This window comes from Phyllosticta citriasiana, assembly GCF_038021145.1.
Source record: "Phyllosticta citriasiana strain CBS 120426 chromosome Unknown IWZ02scaffold_11, whole genome shotgun sequence".
NCBI lineage: Eukaryota > Fungi > Ascomycota > Dothideomycetes > Botryosphaeriales > Phyllostictaceae > Phyllosticta > Phyllosticta citriasiana.
The window spans coordinates 14,832-37,895 of NW_027117288.1; the positions used below are offsets into that span (position 1 = coordinate 14,832).

The following is a 23,064-nucleotide window of genomic DNA, read 5'->3' on the forward strand; positions in this document are numbered from 1 at the left end:
TGTGGGCTGCTCCTCAGCGGCCATTAATATCTCGTGCAAGGTGCAAGGCAGGTTTCACAGCACAGGCAGAGGCAGAGGCCGTGTGTGGATGTGGCCGGTGGACCGCACCGCACAAGCGCTTGCGGCAAGCGGCAGCCCGCAGGGGTATGGTACGGCCGCGCAAAAAGAGGCGCACTTGGCGGTGGCACCAGGAGACGAACAGTAGAAGAGAAAAAAGAAGAAAAATTTTTAACATGTTTTTTGCTTGACTTGGCATCGATTTGGCCCTGAGAGAGCATGGTGACTTGGAGTCGTCGAAGCAGTTGGCGGCAGCTCGTCGCCATCGGCCACGCAAGCCGAGGGCAGGACCCCAAGCCATCAGGCCTCATTTCCGGAGGCCTAAGTTGGACGCTTCTAGGCCTGTGGAGAAGGAATCAGACCTGTCAAGACGGCCTCGTCTCAGCACACGAAGCGTTGCGTCCATGCTCCACTCGTTTTGGTGGCTTTGGGCCGAAGACCGCTGGCAGTGGCGCCACGGCAGACGGCGACAGCCACGGTTGCAATCAGGGGCCCAACGACAGTTGACGGATGGATGGATGCAGTGGCGGTGATGAAAATGGCGACGACTAAGTGGTAACTGTTGGTGGTGTCGCGTTTCCACGTGCGGGTGCGGGTGCGGGTGCTGGTGCGGGTACAGGAGCAGGAGGATGCCAGGGACGACGACAAAGAAGAATTTCCCTGTCCGCTGCCGGGCTCTTGGTCTTGGGCCGCCGGGAGCCTCGCTCAGCTGTTTTTTCGTCGCGCATCCCGAACATCACCGTCACCATCACCACATGCTGTCAGACTGCCCCCAAGACCACGCCACAGCCATGGCGACAATCTCCTCATGTTTCTGTGTCCTGTCTTCGGATCCCTCGAAAATTCCCTGGGTCGCGTGTGGCGCTGGTCCGAAACACGGCGGTTGGCCGGTTCGGGACGCTTGCACAGGGCGTGAGACAGTCCAATCACAGAGCGCCAGCTCAATACCAGCAATGCTGTGGTATAAGACAGGCTGCGAGTCAGGAAGAGCAGAGGCAGCCCGTTCTCGTCGTTCTCGCTCGCTGTTCCTGTGCCTGGTGTTCCTGTGTCAGCGTTGCAGCAACGTGCGTCGTCGATCGGGTTCGGGGCGAAGGGACGATCGCAATTCGCTGCCACCTGCGGCCTAACCCGTTTCGCAAACTTCATCTACTCGCATCAATCAACTATGGCTCGCACCGTCGATTTTCGCTGAAAATCATGAGCGATTCTCATATATTGGCCCTCGCCGCTCGCGCTGTCCATCGTATAGTATTGTATTGTATTGTATTGAGCTGGTGGAGTCGTTGTTTGTTGAGATACGACCGATTGACAGCGGCGACGCCGAAGGAAAGGCGAAAGCTCTACGACTGCAGCTGTCAGGCTCGTCTCACCCATCTCACACGCTTCCACAGCAGCTCCATCTGGCAACCTCTGCTAACCAACCCTCCACGCTGTCGACGCTTTCGACGCTGTCATTCCTCCATCCCAAAAAAACCCCCCTCATCGCCCTCCATCCAGACTCCAACCACGAGACAAGGTTCCCCTCGCCCGTACATCCCCGCCGCGCACCCGACGGGACCCCAAGACTGAAAAAATAGGGCACCAACCTTAACTCTAATTTCCGCCCGCCAGCCTACCGGCTCGCCCACCGCCATAACCGCCTCCACCTCGCCTGACCTCTGAGGCAGCCTGCCTGAAAGTCCTGATTTGCCTTCCTTTTCTCTTTTTTCTTCCTCTGTCGCTGCAACCAAGGAGACTGCAGAATCGCTGCATCGTTGTGGCAATGCTGCCAGCCAATCGGTTTTTTTTTTTTTTTTTTCGTGACGTTGGCCTGTGGGGCATGCGATGAGGGCCGCGGCGTCTAACTAAGGGGCATCGTGGTGAAGTCACCGTCCGAGTAATGATGCATGTGTAGGGCTGGACAACAAAAAACGCTGCACGCACAGCACAGTCAGCATCACGATGCACATCCAGCTCAGAACGTCGAACGAGTCAGCCAGCGATAAATTGATGCGACCATGGGATGGACACGTGCATAGCCACGGCGACGGACAGATGGGTGGTAGAGCTGGAGCGTGTGACTCGTTGCGCTGTCTCTCTGTTTGCCTGTTCCTGACTGTGCACCTACATAGGTGGGTACATTTTGTACTTTGTACACAGCGTCTTTGTTGGCCGTCGTGTACGGCTGCAAACAACACATCTGCCTCACACTACCTGGTACTTGCCATCGTGGCATCAGTCAAGTCGACAAAAATGGTTCTGTGTCGCTGCGATACAACGGTTCCTACCTTGACCTTGCTTGCCATCTACCACTCCCCCTCCAGCTCCTCCCCGCGTCGGCCCTCGATTGAATGCAACTGCACCCAAGAAATCAAGAACCAGTCAATTGGTTTCGCCTCCTCTAATGATTTCACAGTCAGTCTGACACGTCTCCAACGTCCTCCCGCCGCAGATGGGCGGCACGGGACGAGCACGGGACGGGACGGCCCCATCTAGGTAGTCTCTCTCGTCAGATGGGATGGATGTTTCGCGTGTCGCGACCCCACCACTACCGAAGTCAATGCTCATATCGCTACTAAGTTGTTTGGTATACCACCTCACTCACACTTTTGATAGCAGCAGCAGCAAGGCAAGGTGGCGAAACGCGAGAAAACAAATATTGATCAACGGTCATCTATGTACAGAAACTGCGCAATCTGAGTGAGCCTCCCTCCCCTCTAATCCCACAACTCACATGTAGCCCAGGAAGCCAAGAACAACAAACAAACAAACCCCAACAACAAAAGATGCAAAGACACACACGACAAAGGAACAAAACCCTACTCTACCTCACAAACCCATCTTATTCCTCCTAACCAACCTCCTCCTCGCCCTGCCCATGCCCGCCCCGGCCAGCCTCCCTGCCTTCACACACTCGCGATGCTCCCCTTCTCCGCGCGCACTGTTCCTGACGTCGCTCAGCACGGCGACGACGACCGTCGATCTGGCCAGCGCGCCTTGCACCTTGTCCGCGAAGCCGAAGTCGAATGCGCGGCCAGTGCTGGTGCTCGCAGCAGTGGTGGTGATAACGTTTCCGCCGCAAGTGCTGCTCCGATTCAGCGCCGCCGCACCCTGCCACGATAGCGAGGGCTCGGGTAGCGCGGGCGGTTCGAGCTTAAGGTCAAGCTCGAGATAGCGCTCAAAGCCGCCGTGACCGTCTTCCGCCTCTGCCTGCTGCTGCTGCTGCTGCTGCTCGACGGCGTCGAAGAAGAGTGGGACGCTCATCGTCTCACCGTCTGCCTCCTTCTCCATAACATCTTCAACATCATCTCCTTCACCCAGCTCCTCCCCCTCATCCTCATCCTCCTCGACAACCGCCGGCAGCGTAGCAACCGCCTTTGCGAGCGGCGACCCGGGGTTTTTCTTGTTGGTAGTGGTGGTGGTGGAGCCGCTTCGCTTGCGCTGCCGCGCCGCGTCCAGCAGCGTGTCCCAGAAGCGCTCGCGCACGTCTTTGGGCGATGTGGGACTGAGGCTGGCGGAGGCGCTGGCGAGGGCGCTGGCGAGCGGCGTGCCTTCGAGGATACCGTCGAAGGTTGTTGGAGGCGTGTATGTGTTTGTGGGTGAAGATGGGGCGGAGGATGCGGTGGTGGTGATGAGGGGCTGGGTCTGGAGGGAGAGGGGCGAGTGGGGAGTTGAGGTGAGGGGGTCTTGGGAGAGGGACGAAGAAGAGGGCGCGCAGACGCTGGTAAAGTTGCAGCCGGACGCTGCAGTCTGGCTTGTAGAAGAAGTGGAAGACGTGGTGCTGCTCTGCACGCCATACTGGCTGCCCCAGCGGCACTCGGACGGATAATCGCACGTATTCCAGCAGTCCTTTGTCTGCGCCTTCATCTGGCTGGGCAGACTGGCGCGATCACCGCTGCTGCTGCTAACGTACCCCGAGTCGACGCTCATGGCATCGACATCGTCGTCGTTGTCGTCATCAGCGTCCGCGGCGGCGCCGCCGCCCTTGCGGTGCAGCGCGAGCAACGCGTCCTCGCTGCGACGCCACTCGCCCCAGGCCTTCCAGCTGGAATAGTCGAACTCGCTCGCGCACGCCCGGTGCCGCTTGGTGCGCCGACTGCTCGCCTTGCCCTTGCGCTTGCTCACCGCCGTCGTGCCCGAGCAGAAATAGTGTCCGTCGTCCAGACAGCGCCGCGTTGCCCCGAGCGGGTACGCTCGATAGCAGACGTGGCATTGCCAGAGCCAGTTGAGCGGCGCCGAGGGAGGCGGCGTCGAGGGCGACGAGAGGGCCCGTTTGTTGGAGGGTCGCGGGAGTTGCGCTTTCGGCGGCGTCGCGGGCGGTGTGAGGGGCAGGCGTGGGGAAAAGGGGGATGGGGGAATGGCCAGACGAGATGATTTGAAGGGGGCCGTGTTGGCGTTGATGGTGAGATGTTTGGGAACCATTTTGAATGTCTAGACAAGGATCGTGGTGAATTGGGATAGATCGGTTTACTTCTACGTTTGGCTGATGTTTGTGCCGACGACTGGTTGGCTAAAGACTGACTGACTGGGTCGGAGTGGATGGACGGAATCAACGAGCGTTGAGTCGAAGCGCAGCTCCGCTGTATTTTTGTCTTGACGAAGAAGGAGAAACGAGGGAAACCGGTCCGCAAGGAAAACAAATTGAAGCAGGCGTCACCTTTGATCTCACGAAGACAGCTGGCGGCCTACTGCTCTTAAGTCCTAGGGTCGTGGCCATTGTGACAAAGGCCTCGTGGCGCACACTGTCATCTGTATTCGGCTGGTCAAGCAGACGACTGCTCTTTCTCTTTGTCGGTCCAGGGTTATTTTTGACCTTGTGCCTGAACGTGGCTCGGGTTGGCCGTCATGTGCTGATAATGGCGCCTTTGCTTTGTTGTCTAGGGCTTCAAAGACGAGCAACCGAATGTGACAGATTTGGTAGATCAACGCATGAGCTCACAGTTTTTGCTTTCGTTGACTCTCCCGCGCAATTCGCTAGACCTGAGTGTCGTAGTAGCTGAGATTCGGAGGAGTCGACGTCCAAGATGGATATTTCCCGAGAAGAATTGAAACAAAAGCATCTGAGCCAAAGGATGTCCATGAAAGGCAGAAAGAGGCATATCGAAGCCGAGAAATCACAAGGAACAAAGGAGACACAAGGGCCGAGAGGCGAATAGAACGCCTTTGGGCGTTCGTCGATTCAGCAGCCGAAGGATTGTTGATTTTGGGGCAAGGGTCCAACAACAGCCATCGAGACCAGAACAGAAACAATAGCAACGGAGATGCCGTGATCCCAGAGTCAGTCGTACAGCGGTCGATTTCCGTCCATAAGTAGTCGAGATGGCCAAATTTCAAGTATGGTCAACTCGATCTGGTGCAGCAGTCAGCGATGGCCACAATCAGGGAAAAGAAGTCTCCCACCTCGAAGATGTGGCTGCAACTCCTCTACTCATTTCTTCTCCCCCTGCAAAATCTTCCTGATTTCGGCCTATCTGATCTCTTCCTCCCTTTGACCTTCAAAACATCTCCTGGTCTCTCTCGGGGCTTACAGTCGGCTTCCGTCTCCAGATAAGGTCACTCGCGGCGGCTCTGAGCACTCCGTGTCGACTATGAGTCAGTGTGGCCAAAGCAGAGAGAAAAGGTCAACAAAAAGACAATACTATAATCGGAAATCCACACATGGAAAGAATGATGTTTCTATCATTTTTTACTTTCTATTCACTGGTGTTTCGTCTTACCACTTTCATGTGGCGAAGTCGATCCCGAGCAGCCCTGATGAACAGGACTTACATACATGGCATTTTCGACAATTCAGGATAAGAACAGCGCGCTCAGAATGGAGGCAAGTAGAAGGGATAGCCGCCGTTCTTGATCTTGAAAATGCTCAGCAGAAAGCTGTACGTCACAAACATCATGCCGGCCCAAATGATGACGGCAATTGACTGAGTCTTGGGGTTCGCGATCCGTGGCACCTTGAGGCCGAGAGAGATTGCGGCGAAGGACAAAAGTCCATCTAGTCGCAAGTCAGCATTTCAACTCAAACTTGGTTTTAGTTGCGGGTGCCTTACAAATAGCGGCGACGATTTGAGTCTCCATGCCGAACTGGTTCTGGAATCCACCCGCGAAGTATGATATCCCACCTTTGCCATCGCCCACCACATATGGTACCTGCCTAATGTGGTTGAACATGTGGCCACTGGTAAACAGCAGGACCAGGATTAAGCTGATGGCTGCCCAAAGGTTGCGGTTCTGGATCAAGGGAAGAATGTACGGCAGCGCGACCGAGGCGAAGGTGATGACTCCGAGGACGGCGGTCGTAACGGAGACAACCTTGACGTAGTTGATGGGGCGGACAATGGGTGGGTGAGGGCCCTCGGGGAGGCTGCGGGAGATCCAAGCATGGATGCCGTCGGCAGATTGTGGACTGCTGGTGGAGTTAGGTTCTGAATTTGGAGAGGAATCATGACCGCCTACCCCATGGCAAAGTCGTAACGCTTAGGCTGACTGTCAACGCGAGCATTGGGACCGACGGTAGGGTGGAACAGCAGAAGGACAGGGGCGGTTTGGAGCATGAGCTGGGGTTTTTAGCATCAATTCATAGGCGACTGGGGTGTTGAAATGTCATACAGATTGGAAAGTTGCCTTTCCGTCCATGAAGTCCAAAGTGCCAAAGAGTAACCGGCTATCTCCATGCTTGTCACCCTTGGTCCAACTCTTTGCCAACAGATTCCATTCAGGTTGGAAAGATTGGCATAACCCGCAGCCAAAACGCGGTTCCAGTGCCGTCAACAGCACGGCGACGGCATAGTCTCTCGGCGCCGTTGTCAATTCGTTGTAGACCTTGTCATTGAGCGTCAGCGGCGTCGACTGTGCGCGGAAGGAGTCGAAACGGTCGGCGGGCGGTGCCTTCTTGGCCGCCAATGCGGTCAACGGAAGAAGAAAATGGGTCAGGAGCGAGAAGAGCTTCATCCTGGATGTGCCGCCTTGAAGCTGTGGGAAAATGTTTGAAGCTCCAGTCCTGGGGAAATGCGTCGTCACCTACCACGTTGCTTGATCGGGGGAGCTCGCGGCGGGCCCTGACTAAGCCGTCTCCGGGTCGCCGACTCGCCGACTCGGTTTGTTTACCAACGCCCGTCTACCGCACTGACGCGCCGACTCCGCAAACCACCATCAATCTCTACCCGGTCATTCCCTATCAAACATCTCACATTATGCCGCCCAAGCCGGAGGTGCAAGGGCTAGCTGAAGTCACCGAAGTAATCGCAGGGTTCTCATTCTTACCCGCGCCTTGGCTAACGTCGCGCAGCTTCTACAACAACTCCATACTGCCGAATGCGAGTTGAACCTCGCGCGTAGCCAAGCAAAATACGATACGGTAGCCAAAGATGAATCCATCCGCGAGCTCAAGTTTTGCATGATGCTTCTCGAAGATGAAAACGAACAGCTCCACAACGATCTTGACGAAAAGGACACAAAGTACGAAGAGCTGGAAGGAAAACTGGACGACGTCTTTGCGCAGGTCGCAGAGAAAGAGGCAGAGGTCCAGCGCATTTCACACGACCTCCGAATCAAGACACGAGAATTCGAAGCGGCCAAGGTTGGACTGCGAGGCGCGTTGGATTCGACATCACACGCTGACCTTTATTTAGGCCCAACTCGCCTCCATGGAGCACATCTCGTCTGATTCTAACAAGATCCTTACCGAAAAGCTTGCGCTTGCGCGAGAATTGTCCGCACTCAAGCCCGAACTCGAACACTTGCGCTCCCAACTCGCATCGCAAGAGAACGTCATTGCCGAAAAGCTATCGCTTCAACGCCAGCTTGATGCCGCCGAGGTAGAGCTCGAAAACGAAAAGCGTGCCACTCAGCGCGCCCTTGCACGATCAGAGAGGTATAACGAAAAGGACGCGGAACTTCAAGCACAAATCGAGACGCTTAGGAAAGAGCTGCACGCGGAAAGAAAAGAGCGAGAAAAGGCCGCAAAGGAGACCGCAAAAGCCCAGAAAGAACTCGAGGTGGCGCAGAAGGCTGCAGACCGCGAAAAGTCAAGGCGGGACAAGGAATTTGAGAAGGAGGCTGCGAAAGACGCCAAGGATGAGGGGAGACTCGAGGAACTCAAGAAGGAGCTCGTCAAAGAAAAAAGAGAGCGTGAAAAGGCAGAAAAGGCCATCCAAAAGGTTCAAATGGAAGCCGAAGGCCAGACCTCGCTTGCCACCGAGCGCGCCGAAGCCTACAAGTCGAAGCTCAAGACCACCAAGGAGAAGCTCAAGGAGGTCCAAGCCGACGTTCAAAGACTTCATGCAGAGGCAGCGGCCAGACCTACTGCCATGGAAGCTACAAAAGCGGTTAATCCCCGCAAGCGCGCTATACAGGCAGACCCTGACGCGACGACAATTGGAACTCCCGGCGACGGTCCAACTGCGAAGAGGCTGCACCGGGCGTCTAGCATGCTTGGCGACAAGTCCACTTTCTCCATGACTCCATTTCTGAAGCGCACCGCGAGTGTTGCACCAGACAGTCCCATCCAGGAAGTCAACGAAGAGGTCGCAGATGTTGAACAGAGCATCGAGGAAGTCGTTGAGAAACCTGCAAAGAAGACCAAAAAGGCCGAGAAGGCTGATGGAGCGCAATCCTCTGAGCCCCAACCCCTTTCAACGGCGCCCAACAGCAAGGCCAATGCCAAACTGGCCCCCAAACGCAAAAAGGCCGTCGCGCCAACTCTGGAGAAGGTTGCTGAAGAAGCATCTGAGGAAGAGGAGCCAGAAAACCAAAACACCGATACACGTGCCGCGCAAGACAAGCTTAAAGTGAAAGACGCCAATGCCAAAATCACAACCCTCAAGCCCAAGATGAAGACCGCCAAGCAGCCTCGAAAGTCCCTTGCCGCATTTCCCAACTTTCACGAAGAATCTGCGCCTCTTCAAAAGAAGAAAAGGAAACTTGGAGGGGAGAGTAGCATTCTTGGAAAGACTCTCTTCGACATTGACGACGAGGAAGACAGGCCTGCTAAGCCTCTTCCTGGCAAGGGAATCCTCGCAACAAGAGCATTGAACAAGACACTTAGTCAGAAAGGCGGTGCCGCTAAGGGTCCCACGGTTATGACGTCTGATGGCTTTACGTTCAGCCCGTTGAAGAAGGAGAGGAGAGCGATGCAGGCAAGCTTTCTACAGTCGAGCATTCTATAGTAATGTGCATGAAGCCCTCTTTAGCGTTTTTCGCGCTTTTCCTTCTAATTTCTTTCTTCCTCTAGTATTTTATAAGGCGTTAGTATTATTTAACTTTACGTATGCTTAATAATAGGTCGATAGATCTAGCTACTTAGCTATTAGAAGTTAATTAGAAGTAAGATAGGTAATTAAGTTATAGCCTTATTAGTATAAAGTTTAATATATATACGTCTTAAAGCTTACTATTCTCTATACTATAACTTTACTTTAGACGCCCTTAAAGCTATTTATAACTATAAAACTCCGTAATAAAGGGCATTATAAAAGTACCTTCTTTAATAATTAGTCTATCTATGTTAGCTTAGATAGATATATTAATTATTTAGTAATATTATAGATTCGTATTTTCTAACTTAAGTAACTAAGTACGTAAAGAAAGGTCTATTAGTAGTCCCTATAAAGCTAGAAAAAAGCTTCCTTAATAAGGCATCTATAAGCTTAAATAGACGAGCTCTAATAATCTAATAATAAGAGTATATAAGTATTTAGCTTATTACCTTTAAATAAGAAAAATCTACCTTTTATCTTTAGTAGGTCTAAACTACTATATACGTACGTCTTTAGCCTTACTACTACTATCTATAGGTTAAGATACTATTACTAATTACTAATAAATTTACTATTAAAATCGCTAACTTTATTAGTACCTATATTATATTATGTAAATCCTAGCTCCTTAGTAATAATTAGACCTTACTAACCGTATCTAGGTTATTACTACCTATATTTTTATAGTAGTACTTATCTCCCTTTTACTAGTAGATATAGCCTAAGAACTAATTTTCTCTAACGTTTTCCTATATAACTATTATCTAGTAGATAATATTAAAGACTTTAATATAGTTAAAGGCCGTAATAGATACTATAAGATAGGGTTATATTTCGACTATAGAAAAGGCCCTAACTCTTATATTCGTATATAATATCTAAATAAGTATAGCTATAATATTTTTATCTTTAAGATTTACCTCTATAACCCTAATACGAACCCTAAGTGTTAGGAGATTAAGATATAGGCACGTAAGTTAACTCCTTTCTTATAGTAATAATTAGTCGTAGTAAGCTAGTCTTATAATAGTAGGATTAAAGTACTAATCTAAGTAAGTATATACGGAGAATTAGCACTTTAAGCCTAATACTTTAACTATAGGATCTATCTAAGGATGTAAATAGTTAGAAACTATAATAATACCCCTCCCCTCTTCTTATAGCTACGCGGTCCTAAAACGCTATTAAATGTAATACTAATCTACTATATAAAGGGAATAGTAAGGAAAGGGTATAAGCTAAGGTAGCTACTATAGTTACTATAGTAGCTTACTTATTAGTAAAGCCGTAAGAGATAAGACGGGCTTAGAACTCTTTATTACTAGGGCACTTATAGAGGATATAGCCTAGGTTAGGGAGGTTCCTAATATAGACGAAGACTAGGTAGCAGAACTACTTAATAGGAAGGATAAGACCCTAGCTAGACTTATACTTATTAGGTAGCTAGCTAAATAGTAGGATGTTAGTACTAGTAGAGTAGGTAAGGAACTAGGTCTTATAGTTAGGTAGGCCGCTAGGGCGGTTAAGGATAAGGCTACCTATAGCCTTAATTATATTACTAAGGGAGAGGGATAGAAAGGGGTAGGTATTAGGGTAGTAAATAATGAATATATTATGCTCTAGCTTATTACCGTAGATCTACTATAAGTAGATATAGTAGTTAGTAATGCGGCTAGGTAATAGATAGCCCTACTAGACCGTAAAGCGCTTATTAATACTAAGGTATAGGAATAGGGGTAGGGTATAGATTAAACGGCGCTAGCCTTAGGGTAGCTTAGTAATGCTAATAGTAATAAGCATATATAGCTTAGTAGGTAAGATCTAGCGCGCGTTATAACTAGGTATAGGTAGGGCGTTATAAGGAGTAAGACTAATAATAACCTCATCTATAATAATCTAATACTAGATAGAGCTAGAAGGGAAGAGGCCTAAGTAGTCCTCCTCTTCATCCTTAGTATTACTAAAGTTAGGAAAGGGGAGGATTATACTACTAGTAGTAGTAATAATGTTATAGATAGAGTTATTAAGGTCGTCCTAACTAGTACCTAACATAATTATAAGATTTAGTACCGTAGGAAGTCGAATTAAGTGTAAATAATAATAATATATTTAGTATAGATATTAGATAAAACCTTAGTTTATAAGGTTTTATCTCTTAGGGCGTTTATATATCCTTACTAATACGTATAGCCCTCTTTAGGTCCTAGTACGGCCCCCTTTAGGTTCTAGTTAGAGTTCCCTAGGCCCTACCTTAGTTATAGCATCATACTATCCCCCTCTCTAAAAGGGCTATTCTTAGACTATTAGTAAGTAGCCGTCTTAGGGGCACTAAGTAGTATAGAGTTAAGTAGTAGTATTACCTATTAGGTTATTATATTATCTAGCCTAAGGGTATAGTTATGCTATTAGGCGTATTCTAGCCTATAATTAGTATTATTATAGCCCTAAGAATTTATGAGATTTAGTACCGCAGGGAGTCGAATTAAGGGTGAATAATAATAATATGTTTAGTATAGATATTAGACGAAACCTTAGTTTATTAGGTTTCGTCTCTTAGGGCGTTTATATATCCTTACTAATACGTATAGCCCTCTTTAGGTCCTAGTACGGCCCCCTTTAGGTCCTAGTTAGAGTTCTCTAGGCCCCGCCTTAGTTATAGTATTATACTATCCTCCCCTCTAAAAGGGCTATCCTTAGACTATTAGTAAGTAGCCGTCTTAGGGGTACTAAGTAGTATAGAGTTAAGCGGTAGTATTACCTATTAGGTTATTATATTATCCGGCCTAAGGGTATAGTTATGCCGTTAGGCATGTTCTAGCCTATAATTAGCGTTATTATAGCCCTAAGCATTATTATATAGTAATAGGGTTTTCTTTATTTAAGCCTATAGAGTTATCTACTTTATTATTAGCCTTATAGCTTATATATAAGCGCCTAGGTGTTAGCTTATAGGTACGGAGTTAGTAGCTAGTAGCGTATAAATAGGGTTACTTATCTTACCTACTATCTATCTTTTTTAACTATTACCTTTATATAACTTTTACTATAGCCCCCCTTCGTCTTACGTATAATGAGGTTTATAGCTACCTAGTTTATTTCTAGCCTTAGCCGCTATTAGATCACCCTACTTATGCGTAATATATTTACTACTAGTCTAGGGTACTACTAGGTAACTCTTTAGCCCCTATTATAAAGCTATAGACCTCTCCTTATAAGTATAAGGCGCCTAGCGGCTCTCCTAGGGGTGATACTAGCGCGTTATTATCTAGTAGTTATAAGCTATAGGCTTACTTATAGTAAGTTATTAGGGCTAATTTCCTAAATAGCTATAGCTAACTATTCTAGGGACCCTTTAATTATTTAGGCCTAGATCTATATATTATTTATTAGTTATAAGGCGCTAATAGGTAGGAGTAGTAAGTATATATACTATACTACTATAGCTAATTAGTATAAATAGGTATACTATTTAGGTACTACTTAGGCGCGTTACTAACTAGTTATTAGTAGATTAATAAGCATTTTTACTATATAGTTAACATTATACTAGAGGAGCGTAAGTACTTAATTAACTATACTTACTATACTATAGCGTATAATAAGTTAGAGTCTTATTACTAGACCTAGTCTTAGACTTAGGTATCTTATTTATCTCCTATTCCCGTATCTACTAGTAGTATAGCTACTATTCCTCTACTAGCAGCCTATTCTAAGGCTAAGCTAGATTATGCTTATAGGCTTTTAGATAAGGATATGTATAACGCTACTACTCTAGCCTAGTAAGATATATTTATACGTCCCTTAGCTTTATAGTTTAGCTATTTAAACATGCTAGAGCGTATAGCTTAGAACTATACTAAGGCTATAGGTAATAGTATAAAGAGTAAAGGGGTTATACTAGTAGAGTTAGGTTATTATTATTAGGTAAGTTACCGCGCTACGTAGGAGCATTAGAAGGTAAGTTATTACTATTTATAACCCTATTTAGGTTCCTATTAGCTAACCTATAGTAGAATACTAGTAGTCTCTTTAGCCCTAATAAGCCTACTAATATTATTATAAATGAGGAGTTAGAGTAGTTATAGCTATTACGTATATATATTATACCTACTTACCGTAATACCCTTTACTATAGCTACTAAACTAGGTTTTCTTTTCTATAGGATCTATTTATGCTAGTTAGGCGTTCCTATTATCCCTAGTTCCTATGTAGGGTCCGGTTAGTAGAGTTATTAGGTCTTTTTTAATACCCTTATAGTAATTAAGGTCTTTTACGGGTATAGTTAGTAGAATAGTCTACTTATATTAGGCTAAGTCTATAGGATGGTTTCTAAGATATGCTTATTCCTATCTAGCGCTTACTCTTACCTATTACTACCTATAATCCTTTCCGTACTCCTCTTTAAGTTAATATATCTATATTATTACTTAGGCTATCACCTAAGTTATCTCCTAGTTTCTATAGGGTATTATTAGGGTCTATTAGGGTCCTAAGGGGGCTCCCTACTACTACTATTACCCCTTTAGATTTATTTTAGGACCCTAGGAGTCGTCCTTATCCTTACTTTATAGGGCCTACTAGGGCTAGCCTATTAGTCGCCCCTTTAGGTACTATCTACTTATATTTAGCTAGGTTTTTTAAAACGTTATAGGTAGACTTATATACGTCTATTATTTCTTAGTAGTTATCTAGGCCGTCCTTATATATCTATTTATTAAATTTATTCCTATAGCCTACCTACTTAATGTAGTACTATACCCCTCTAGGGGTAAGTTTATAGTTAATAATAGTTTCTACTTCCTAGTACTTATTACCCTCATCATTAATCTTAACGGGGTAGGGTTTAGCGTCTACTAGGCCCTAATAGGGTTCTAGTAGGGAGATATAGAATGTTAGGTAGATCCTTACTATGCTTAGTAGGAGGTCTAATTTATATATTAGCCTACTATATTATTAGATAATAGGGAAAGGGCCTAGATAGTAGGCGTCTAACTTCTTTATTAGTTATTTAGTACGGATATTCTTTAATAAAAGAAGTACTCTTTCTCCTATATTAAATTATTTATCTAATTAGTAATAGTTAGTATACTTAGCCTAGAGTACTTAGGTATACTCTATACGCTCCTTAGCCTCCTTATATGTTTTAGTTAGCTAGCGGAGGTAGCTCTCCGCCCGCTAAGCTTACTTAGAGTCTATTATTACTATAATATTAGGGTCTATAGTAACCCCTTTATTATTAATTAGGTGCCCTATAGTAGCCCTATTAGTTCCCCTCCCCCATCTAGGGTATTATCTAGCACGCCGTTAGGAAGATTAGGTACCTAGCTATAGGCTAGGTATATTAGAGCGAACTTAGTTATTAAGTAGACTTTACTATTATAGGTAAAGGCTGCCTCCTATAGGCGTAAGGCCTAGTCCGATTATTTATAGTTAACGTATATATGTAAGTATACCTCTAGCTCCTAGTTTTAGCGCTTAGTTTACCTATTAGTCTATAGGTAGAACGCTATACTTAACTTTTAAATAATTCCTAAGTAGTAGTAGAATACGCTCTAGTAGTTACTTATAAAGAGGCTACCCTAGTCTAAGATAATATTAATTAGGCACCTAGTTACTATAATAACCTTACGCTAGATAAGAGTACCTAAGCTATCTACGCTTATAGTTATTTATATAGGAAAGTACTATGCGTATTTTATAAACCTATCTACTAGGACTAGGATGGCGTTATATTCGCGTCCTAATAGGTCCTAGGAGGCTAGAAGGTCTATAATAAAATCTATTATGAAATATTACTAGGGTATTATAGGTCTTTAGACCGGTTTAAGGAGCCCGTATAGCTTATACTACCGCGGCTTATTTCGCTAGTAGGCATTATAGTCTCCTATATACGCGGTTACGTCTTTAGCTAGTATTAGCTACTAGTATTTACGGCTAATAACCTCTATTATGTATTTAACGCTAAAGTATCCGTGTTAGAGGCCTAAGAATAAGTCTAGACTATTCTAGACTCTTCTAGACCTCTTCTATTACTAAGAACTTATTCCTACGGGTTCTTTTAGATTCTAGCCCTTATTCTAGATTGTCTTATTACTAAGGCCTAGAATCTTCTAGTCTAGATTAATTAGAAATCGTCTTCTATTAATAGAAGAACCTATTACTAATTACCTAGAGATAGAACTCTCTAGAATCTATAGGTTCTTCTATATAAACACCCTTAGGTAGCCTGCTAGTTAGTCCTTTAAGGAAGTTCTCTTATAGTAAAGAATCTACTACATTCTCTACTATAAACCATCTACCATACGGTATATAATAAAGATATTACTTATCTTTATAGAATACCGCTAATAATCCGCCTACTAGGTCGTTATAGTTCCGTATAAAGATCTTACCGCGTAGTAGGGTGCTATTAGGCACCTATACTTTACTATTCCGGTAGATAAGACCTTAGGGGTCTATAGAATACCCCTCTCTAGTACTATCTACCCCTATTATGCCATCTATATAGATCTCCTAAGATAGAGGGTCCTTCCTCTAGCTATCTAGAAGTAGTTAGAGGAGGGACTTAGGGGGGTTAGTATATACTATTTCACTAAGAGTAGCTACTACTACTTCTTAGTAAGGCGTTAGACTTAGCGCTAAGCTAATACTAGTAAGTAAGGATGCTATAAGGGGGTATTACTTACGTTATTAGACTTATTTTAAGGGCAGCTTTACTAGTACCTCTACTCTAAGTAGGTACTATAACGCGTCTATCTAGCTAGTAACTAGGGGTATAGTAGTACCCGGTAACTCCTTAAGGTCTTTTACTTAGAGCTTCTATTATAGAGTAGGTAATAGTATATCTAATACTAGCTATTTATCTACTTCTTTAAAGCCCTTTACGTAGTCTAGGTAGTAGGATAAACTATTAGTAGGGTTACTTAAGCTAGGTTTATAGCTAATCTTAAAGTTAAATTCCGCTAATAACTCCGTATACCTAGCCTACCTTATAGTTAGGTATTTAGTATCTATAAAATAGCGGAGGTTATTATAATCCGTAAGGACTTATATTAGGGTAGGTATATATACTAGGTAGTACTACTACATCTTAAAGCACTCTATAATTATAAGTAATTCTTTATTATAGGTATCATACTATACCTCTATAGTAATAAATTTACGTAAGTAGTAGGTAATTAGGTACTAATAGGTAGCCCTATTACTACTAATAGCTAGCTATAGGAGTATTCCTACATATATATAGTTAGATGCGTCCGTAATTAGGGTTAATAGGCGCTTTAGATTATAGTACTATAGTAGGAGGCCTTCTAGGAAGGCTACTTATAGCTATTTAAAGGCTATCTAGGCGGCCTCTAGCTAGTACTAGGGTTAGTACTACCTTATAGGCCCCTTTCTAGTCTTTTCCTTCTTTACTTCTACGGTATCTAATAAGGTGCCGGCTAGGGCCTAACTAGCCTCCTATAGGAGTTCATATAGGGGTTAGGTTAGTATAGAGTAGTTCTAGATAAACCGGTAATAGAAGTTAGTAAAGCCTAGGAACACTTAGATATCCTTATAGCTTTATAGTTCTAGCTATTCTTTAATAGTCTAGACCCTCTTAGCGTCTATTTAGACACTATTAGGGGTGATTATAAACCCTAGAAACTTAACGCGTTTTATATAGAATGCGTACTTTAAGATTTTAGCGTATAGTTTCTATTCCTATAGATATTATAAGATTTACTTTATGTGCTATACATAGTCTACCTTATTTTAGGAGTATATAAGAATATTATCTAGGTAGATAATATAGATAGAATCTAGGAGCCCGGCTATAGCTTAGTAGATATATACTTAGAAAGATATAGGAGTATTAGCTAGCCTAAAAGGCATAACTAGATACTTATAGTAGCCGTACCGCGTCTTAAAGGCTATCTTCTACTTATCTCCCGCCTTAATCTAGAGTCTATAGTAGGCGTTATAGAGGTCTAACTTTATATATATAGTAGACCCTAATACGCGGTCTATTAGCTCCCTAATTAGGAGTAAGTATTAGGAGATTAAGACGTAGATACGCGAGTTATCTCCTTTCTTATAGTAATAATTAGCCGTAGTAAGCTAGTCTTACGATAGTAAGATCTAAGTACTAATCTAAGCGAGTATATAGGCGGAGAATCGGTACTAAAGCCTAACGCTTAGACTATAGGATCTATCTAATAATGTTACTAGTTAGAAACCGTAATATACTACCCTAATACTAGTCTCTTCCTATCTCTCTATTAGGAGATTAAGACGTAGATACGTAAGTTAATATAAGGTAGTAGGGCTAATACTACTATACTAACCGACCTAAAAAGGTATAGTAAGCGAGATAGTAGCTATCTTACTTAGTTAGTCTATATATTAGGGTAGCGGCATAATACTATCTCCTCCTTAGAGGAATGTATCCTTACGTTTAACCCGTTTAGCCGCGAAGTAGACGCGAGTTAGCGCTAATAGGGAACTAGTCCGCTAACGCGTAGGTACTAGGCTAGTTAGTAGATAAGGCCGACTAGTAGATAGCGTAATAAAGGCTATAATAGCTATAGGAATATAGCGCGTACGTACGGTAGTAAAATCGCGGTACGTACTAGGCGTACGGATTACGTAAGTACGCTACTTACTAATATATATACCCCTAAGCGATAACCCGAATTTAGCTTATACCTATAAGAGCGGTTTAACTAGGACTTAAACCGATAACCTCTAGGTAGGTATGAATCTCGCTTACTCTATAAGGTAGTAGGGCTAATACTACTATACTAACCGACCTAAAAAGGCATAGTAAGCGAGATAGTAGCTATCTCGCTTAGTTAGTCTATATATTAGGGTAGTAGCATAATAGTTAACTCCTTTCTTATAGTAATAATTAGTTATAGTAAGCTAGTCTTACGATAGTAGGATTAAAGTACTAATCTAAGTAAGTATATATAGAGAATTAGCACTTTAAGCCTAATACTTTAACTATAGAATCTATCTAAGGATGTAAATAGTTAGAAACCGTAATAATACCCCCCCCTTTACGCCGTTAAATGTAACGCTAATCTACTATATAAAAAAGGGGAATAGTAAGGAAAGAGTAGGAGCTAAGGTTAGACTATTTAGTTTATTATCGTATAATAATTTACTATAGGGTATGTAGGTAGGTTTTTAGGGAATAGTTAGCCATTATGTATAGATTTTACTCGTACGACCGTAGGTAGCTGCGTGTAAGAATAGAGAAAGGGGTCGTATAGAAGAGAAACATAGGGAAGTATACTAAGGTAAGGGTTTTAGGCCTCCTTAGGTATAAGACCGAGGTACTACTTATAGGTAGATACCTTTATTAACTAGAGGAACTCTATTATATAGGAGATTCCTAGATAAGTGTTTAGGAGGAGCTCTATTAAGAGATTACTCCTATATACTAGCTTAGCTAGCTATGTTAAGAGGCTAGCTAGTAGCTTCTCTATATACTACTATATCTTAGGTAACTAAGAAGTAGGTGTTTTAGGTTTTATGTTACGGTACCGCGGTAGGGGTAGTATAGTATATCCGTCTTTCTAAAGCGGTATAGGTAGGCTTTAAAGTAGCCGTGCCTAAAAGTTAGTTAGTAGAAGGCTAAGGCGTATTACCGTTCTATACGGGGGATTTTAATGCGTCCTCTAGGCTTCTACCGTAGGTTAGCATAGTAGGTGTTAGGGTTTCGTACGATAGCTTTCTTAGCTATTTTAGTGATATACGTTACCTATTCTATACGTATCTATGCTCGTAGCTATTACTAGACGTAAGTAAAGCTAGTCCTATTCCTAGAGGGTAAGGTATCTAATGCGGCCTCCTTTATAATATGATTAGCTTATTCGTTCCTATAGATACTAGTATACTCTAGTACCTAGTATAGGGAAACCCTATATCCTATTCGTATAAGGGTATTTATGGCTTAAACTATTTATATTTAGCATTCCTAGCCGGTATCGTTAGAGAAGACCTTAATGTTACGGTTTCTAACCGTTTACATCCTTAGATAGATCCTACGGTTAAAGTATTAGGCTTAAAGTACCGATTCTCCGCATATACTCGCTTAGATTAGTACTTTAATCCTACCGTCGTAAGACTAGCTCACTATGACTAATTATTACTATAAAAAAGGAGTTAACTTACGTGTCTACGTCTTAATCTCCTAACATTTAATTAGTTATTAATAGATGATAGAGTAGTAGTAGCTAGATAATTAGGCCGCCTAGTAGGCGGCCTTATAGTAATAGTAGTAAGACGATTAGGCCGCCTAGTAGGCAGCCTTATAGTAGTAGTAGTAGGGGTTACCCCTAGATAAGCAGGCCTACCTTATAGAATAGGCGTACTAATAGTAGTAGGAAGCGCTCTATACGTAATAGTAGAACTAGTAGCTATACTACTAACTAACCGCCGGTCTATTAGATCCTAACGTTATTTAGTTACTATAGTAATAGATGGCCTACTAGGCTAATAAGAAGGAGTATAAACGCTAAGTAGGTAAACTAACTAAGATCTTACTAGAGATGCCTATTTATAAGGGTGATAGGGACGGGCTAGACGTATAGATAGATATAGTTCGTAATAAGATAAGCCTAGACTATACTAACTACATGCTAAAGACTTAGTTATTTACTATCTAGGCTAAACTTAGTAGTAAAGCCGCCTACTAAATAACGCCCTAGTTTAAATAATATAGGGATAATCCTAGCGTGACCTTTAAGTAACTACTTATATACCTAGAGCTAATCTACAGCGATCCTCACTAAGTAGTAAACGCGTAACGCTAGATATACGCGTTACGCTAGTAGGGAGCACCGTTCTAGGAGTTTTTTACCGAGTTTAATCGGGTCTTATAGTTAGCTAGGGGTAATAAGTAGCCGGATTTAGCTAAGATCGGCCTCCTAGAGAACGCGCTAAGTATTACGAATCGTTAAGCGGCTAATATATAGGCTTTTACCTAAAGGCTATCTACTTAGTCGGACGTATATAAAATTAAAAGAACTTAATTAAAGTTAAGTAGAGAAGAGATGAAGTTAAGTAAAGTCTTATTAATTATTATAAATATAGAAGATACTATATACTCTTCTATCTTCTATATATATTTATATAAGAAGTGAAATAAGAACTAAACTCTCTCTTTACTACGCGAATTACTACTTTAGTTATATTATTAAAATAGATGAGAAATTAATCTTCTTATTACCGCGTAAAGTTTTATTAGCCGTTAAGTAGGCTGTGTATCCTTAGTAGTATTTATTATCTATTAGTACCGCCGGCTTATATGGCTTAGCCGGTTTACGTAGCTTAGTTATAATTATCTTCGGCTTATTAAGTAATCGCGTAAGGGCGTAGTTATAATGTACTTATATTACTAGCATCTAATAGCTATCGTATTATGTCTAATAGCTATATCTAATAGCTATTATAATATTCCCTCCCTAATAGGAAGCCTAAGTTAGCTTATTAAGTACTTATATAGATAACTAACCGGCGTTATTTCGGTAAGGGCGTAAAGTATAGGACTACTAGGTATATCTTATTATTAGGGTTATAGTTTAACTAACCTTCTTTACTACTACCCTTTCTATAATAACTAATCTTCCTTACATTAACTTTTCCCCTAATAATAATCCCTCATCATTATATCTTCCCTTTCTTACTTAAGTAATAATAGTAAGTTATTACGTTTACGGTAAGTCCTTAGTTTAAAACGCTTAACTAATTATCGCGCGATAGTATCTAATTAATCTCATTACTTAAAGCGCCTTAAAGGTAATATAACACCTTAAGAGGATACTAAGGCTACTTAGAATCATTACGCGATATGTTACGCGTAATTAGCTAATTATTAGTATATCCGGAGTTTTTTAAAAAGGTGAAGTAAAGCTAACTAGTCTAGGTATAGTACCTAGCTCCTAAGAGCTAGCGTACATTACTATTCTACCTATAGATCCTCGCATGAATGTTACGCACGCTAATACGCCTACTACGCCCGCTTTATCCTTATATATACGTTCTAGCGGCTATTACGCTAACGTACCATTAAGTATACCTTTATATAAGGGTAATGATAGTAGTATTATTCGTCTAGCCACTTTACCTACGGAATTACTAGCGTAACCTTTAGATTAGGATTTAGAGGTAGATGCTTCTAATAAGATTATAGTCTTCATTCCGTATAAGGCCTTTAAAAAACTTACTAAGGTATATATTACTACTTACTTATCTTCGCGTAATAGCTAACTTATTATAGAAATCCCTTAGCGGTAATGAAACTAGCTAACGCGTAATATATATGTTAGGCCTTAGTAACTTAGCTTATTATGCTATCATCCTAGTTTCTAAGGACTATTTTAATATTATATCTATAGAATCTTATAGCTCTTCACGTAATGCTTACTTAATTTAATACGCGGGTATTAATTAAGCTACTAGTTATACTAAGTACTAGGATAATCTCTCTACTTATATCTTCTACGGTTACTATAAGTTACTAGGTTTCTTATAGGGTTATTACGCGAACTATATCTAGGGTACTAGTAACCTTAACTATACTATAAGTAACCTTACTAGTACTCATCCTCCTAATTAATATAAAAGACGTAAGGATGAGATATAGCCTAGAGAGTACCTTACTCTTCGCTATATAACTAATAACTAGGTTAATAACTTTCTCTAGGGCTCTATTAAAGGTGTAATAAGGCCTAAACTTAAGAAGTTAGCTCTAATTCCTACTAAAGAGGAGGAAGAGGAGTAGGGGTATAAAAGATAAGGAATAAAATTAAAATAGGGAATAGGATAGATAAGGATAAATTAGTTTATATAGATAAGGGTTATTTACTATAGTGTTAGAGGATTCTCTTTACTAGAGTATAGGCGGGTTAGTTATCTAATTACGTTTCTTCCCATAATTCTTATTAGAGGAAGGCTCTTTTCTACTTTTCTAGGTTCTTTAGTAGTCTAGAGGTAGAAGGATTAGTAGTATAGAAGTCCTCTACTTTTTAGGGGGCCCTAATAAAAGAACTTACTATATACTACTTATCATCTTAATTATATCCTACCTATTAAACCTAATACTTTAAAGTTCCGTAAGTAACCTTACTTATATAGATAAAGTTAACTTCCTATTCTTACTAGTTATTAATAATCTTAGGTTTTAGTTCCGTATATCTCTATTATGGTAATAGGTCTATAGCTGCTTTATATAGGTAATTAGCGTAGAAAAGGTTTATTACCTTCATGCTTTCTAGAAGATCTAGTTCGTACGAATGATCTTTTATTCTAGTAACCTAGAATGGTCCTGCGTTAGGAGCGTCTAATTTTAGATTTAGCCGGTCCGTTATCTAGCTAGTCTTCTTAATGTAAATAAAGTCTCTAATGTTAAAGTTAGGTATATAATAGTATTTATTAGCTTATTAGTAGTTCTTTTCTTATGATTATTAAATCAATTTATAGGCGTACTTATAGGCCTCTTATCTTCTTTTTTAGAGAGACTAAGCTATAGACTGTGCTCTACCTTCTAGTAAAGTAATTATTATTATGTAAGTAGTCTAGTCATAATATATACGTAGTAAGAAGCTAAGATCTATTTTAGCTAGTATGAGACCTATAGCCTTATATAGAAGGGTAGCCTAAGCTAGGTCCATTAATAGTAGAAGGTTAGACTAGTTATTTTAATAGTAATTAATAAAGGGTTATAGTTAGCGCATAAGAACTTAATTAACTATCTTAGTAATTCCGTTTATCTAAGAGTAATAG

General features: G+C 42.6%; 3 protein-coding genes across 3 annotated transcripts; 1 reads left to right on the forward strand and 2 right to left on the reverse strand.

The window, feature by feature from the left end:
• Window positions 1-2,698: 2,698 nt before the first annotated feature.
• Window positions 2,699-4,708, reverse strand: IWZ02DRAFT_43956 (uncharacterized protein). Its single transcript, XM_066766786.1, has one exon. It carries the CDS (start codon window positions 4,456-4,458, stop codon window positions 2,866-2,868), a length of 1,593 nt encoding a protein of 530 aa, XP_066620189.1. The 5' UTR covers window positions 4,459-4,708; the 3' UTR covers window positions 2,699-2,865.
• Window positions 4,709-5,846: 1,138 nt separating this feature from the next.
• IWZ02DRAFT_435181 (uncharacterized protein) lies at window positions 5,847-6,984 on the reverse strand (the record flags this gene model as incomplete). The annotated part of the gene is made up of 4 exons (XM_066766423.1): window positions 5,847-6,028; window positions 6,084-6,439; window positions 6,490-6,590; window positions 6,643-6,984. 4 exons carry the CDS (start codon window positions 6,982-6,984, stop codon window positions 5,847-5,849), a joined length of 981 nt encoding a protein of 326 aa, XP_066620190.1.
• A 165-nt stretch (window positions 6,985-7,149) lies between these two features.
• IWZ02DRAFT_423679 (uncharacterized protein) lies at window positions 7,150-9,499 on the forward strand. Its single transcript, XM_066765877.1, has 3 exons — window positions 7,150-7,271; window positions 7,322-7,612; window positions 7,665-9,499. The coding sequence occupies exons 1-3, from the start codon at window positions 7,227-7,229 to the stop codon at window positions 9,198-9,200; spliced, it is 1,872 nt and encodes a 623-aa protein (XP_066620191.1). The 5' UTR covers window positions 7,150-7,226; the 3' UTR covers window positions 9,201-9,499.
• The last annotated feature ends 13,565 nt before the right edge of the window (window positions 9,500-23,064 follow it).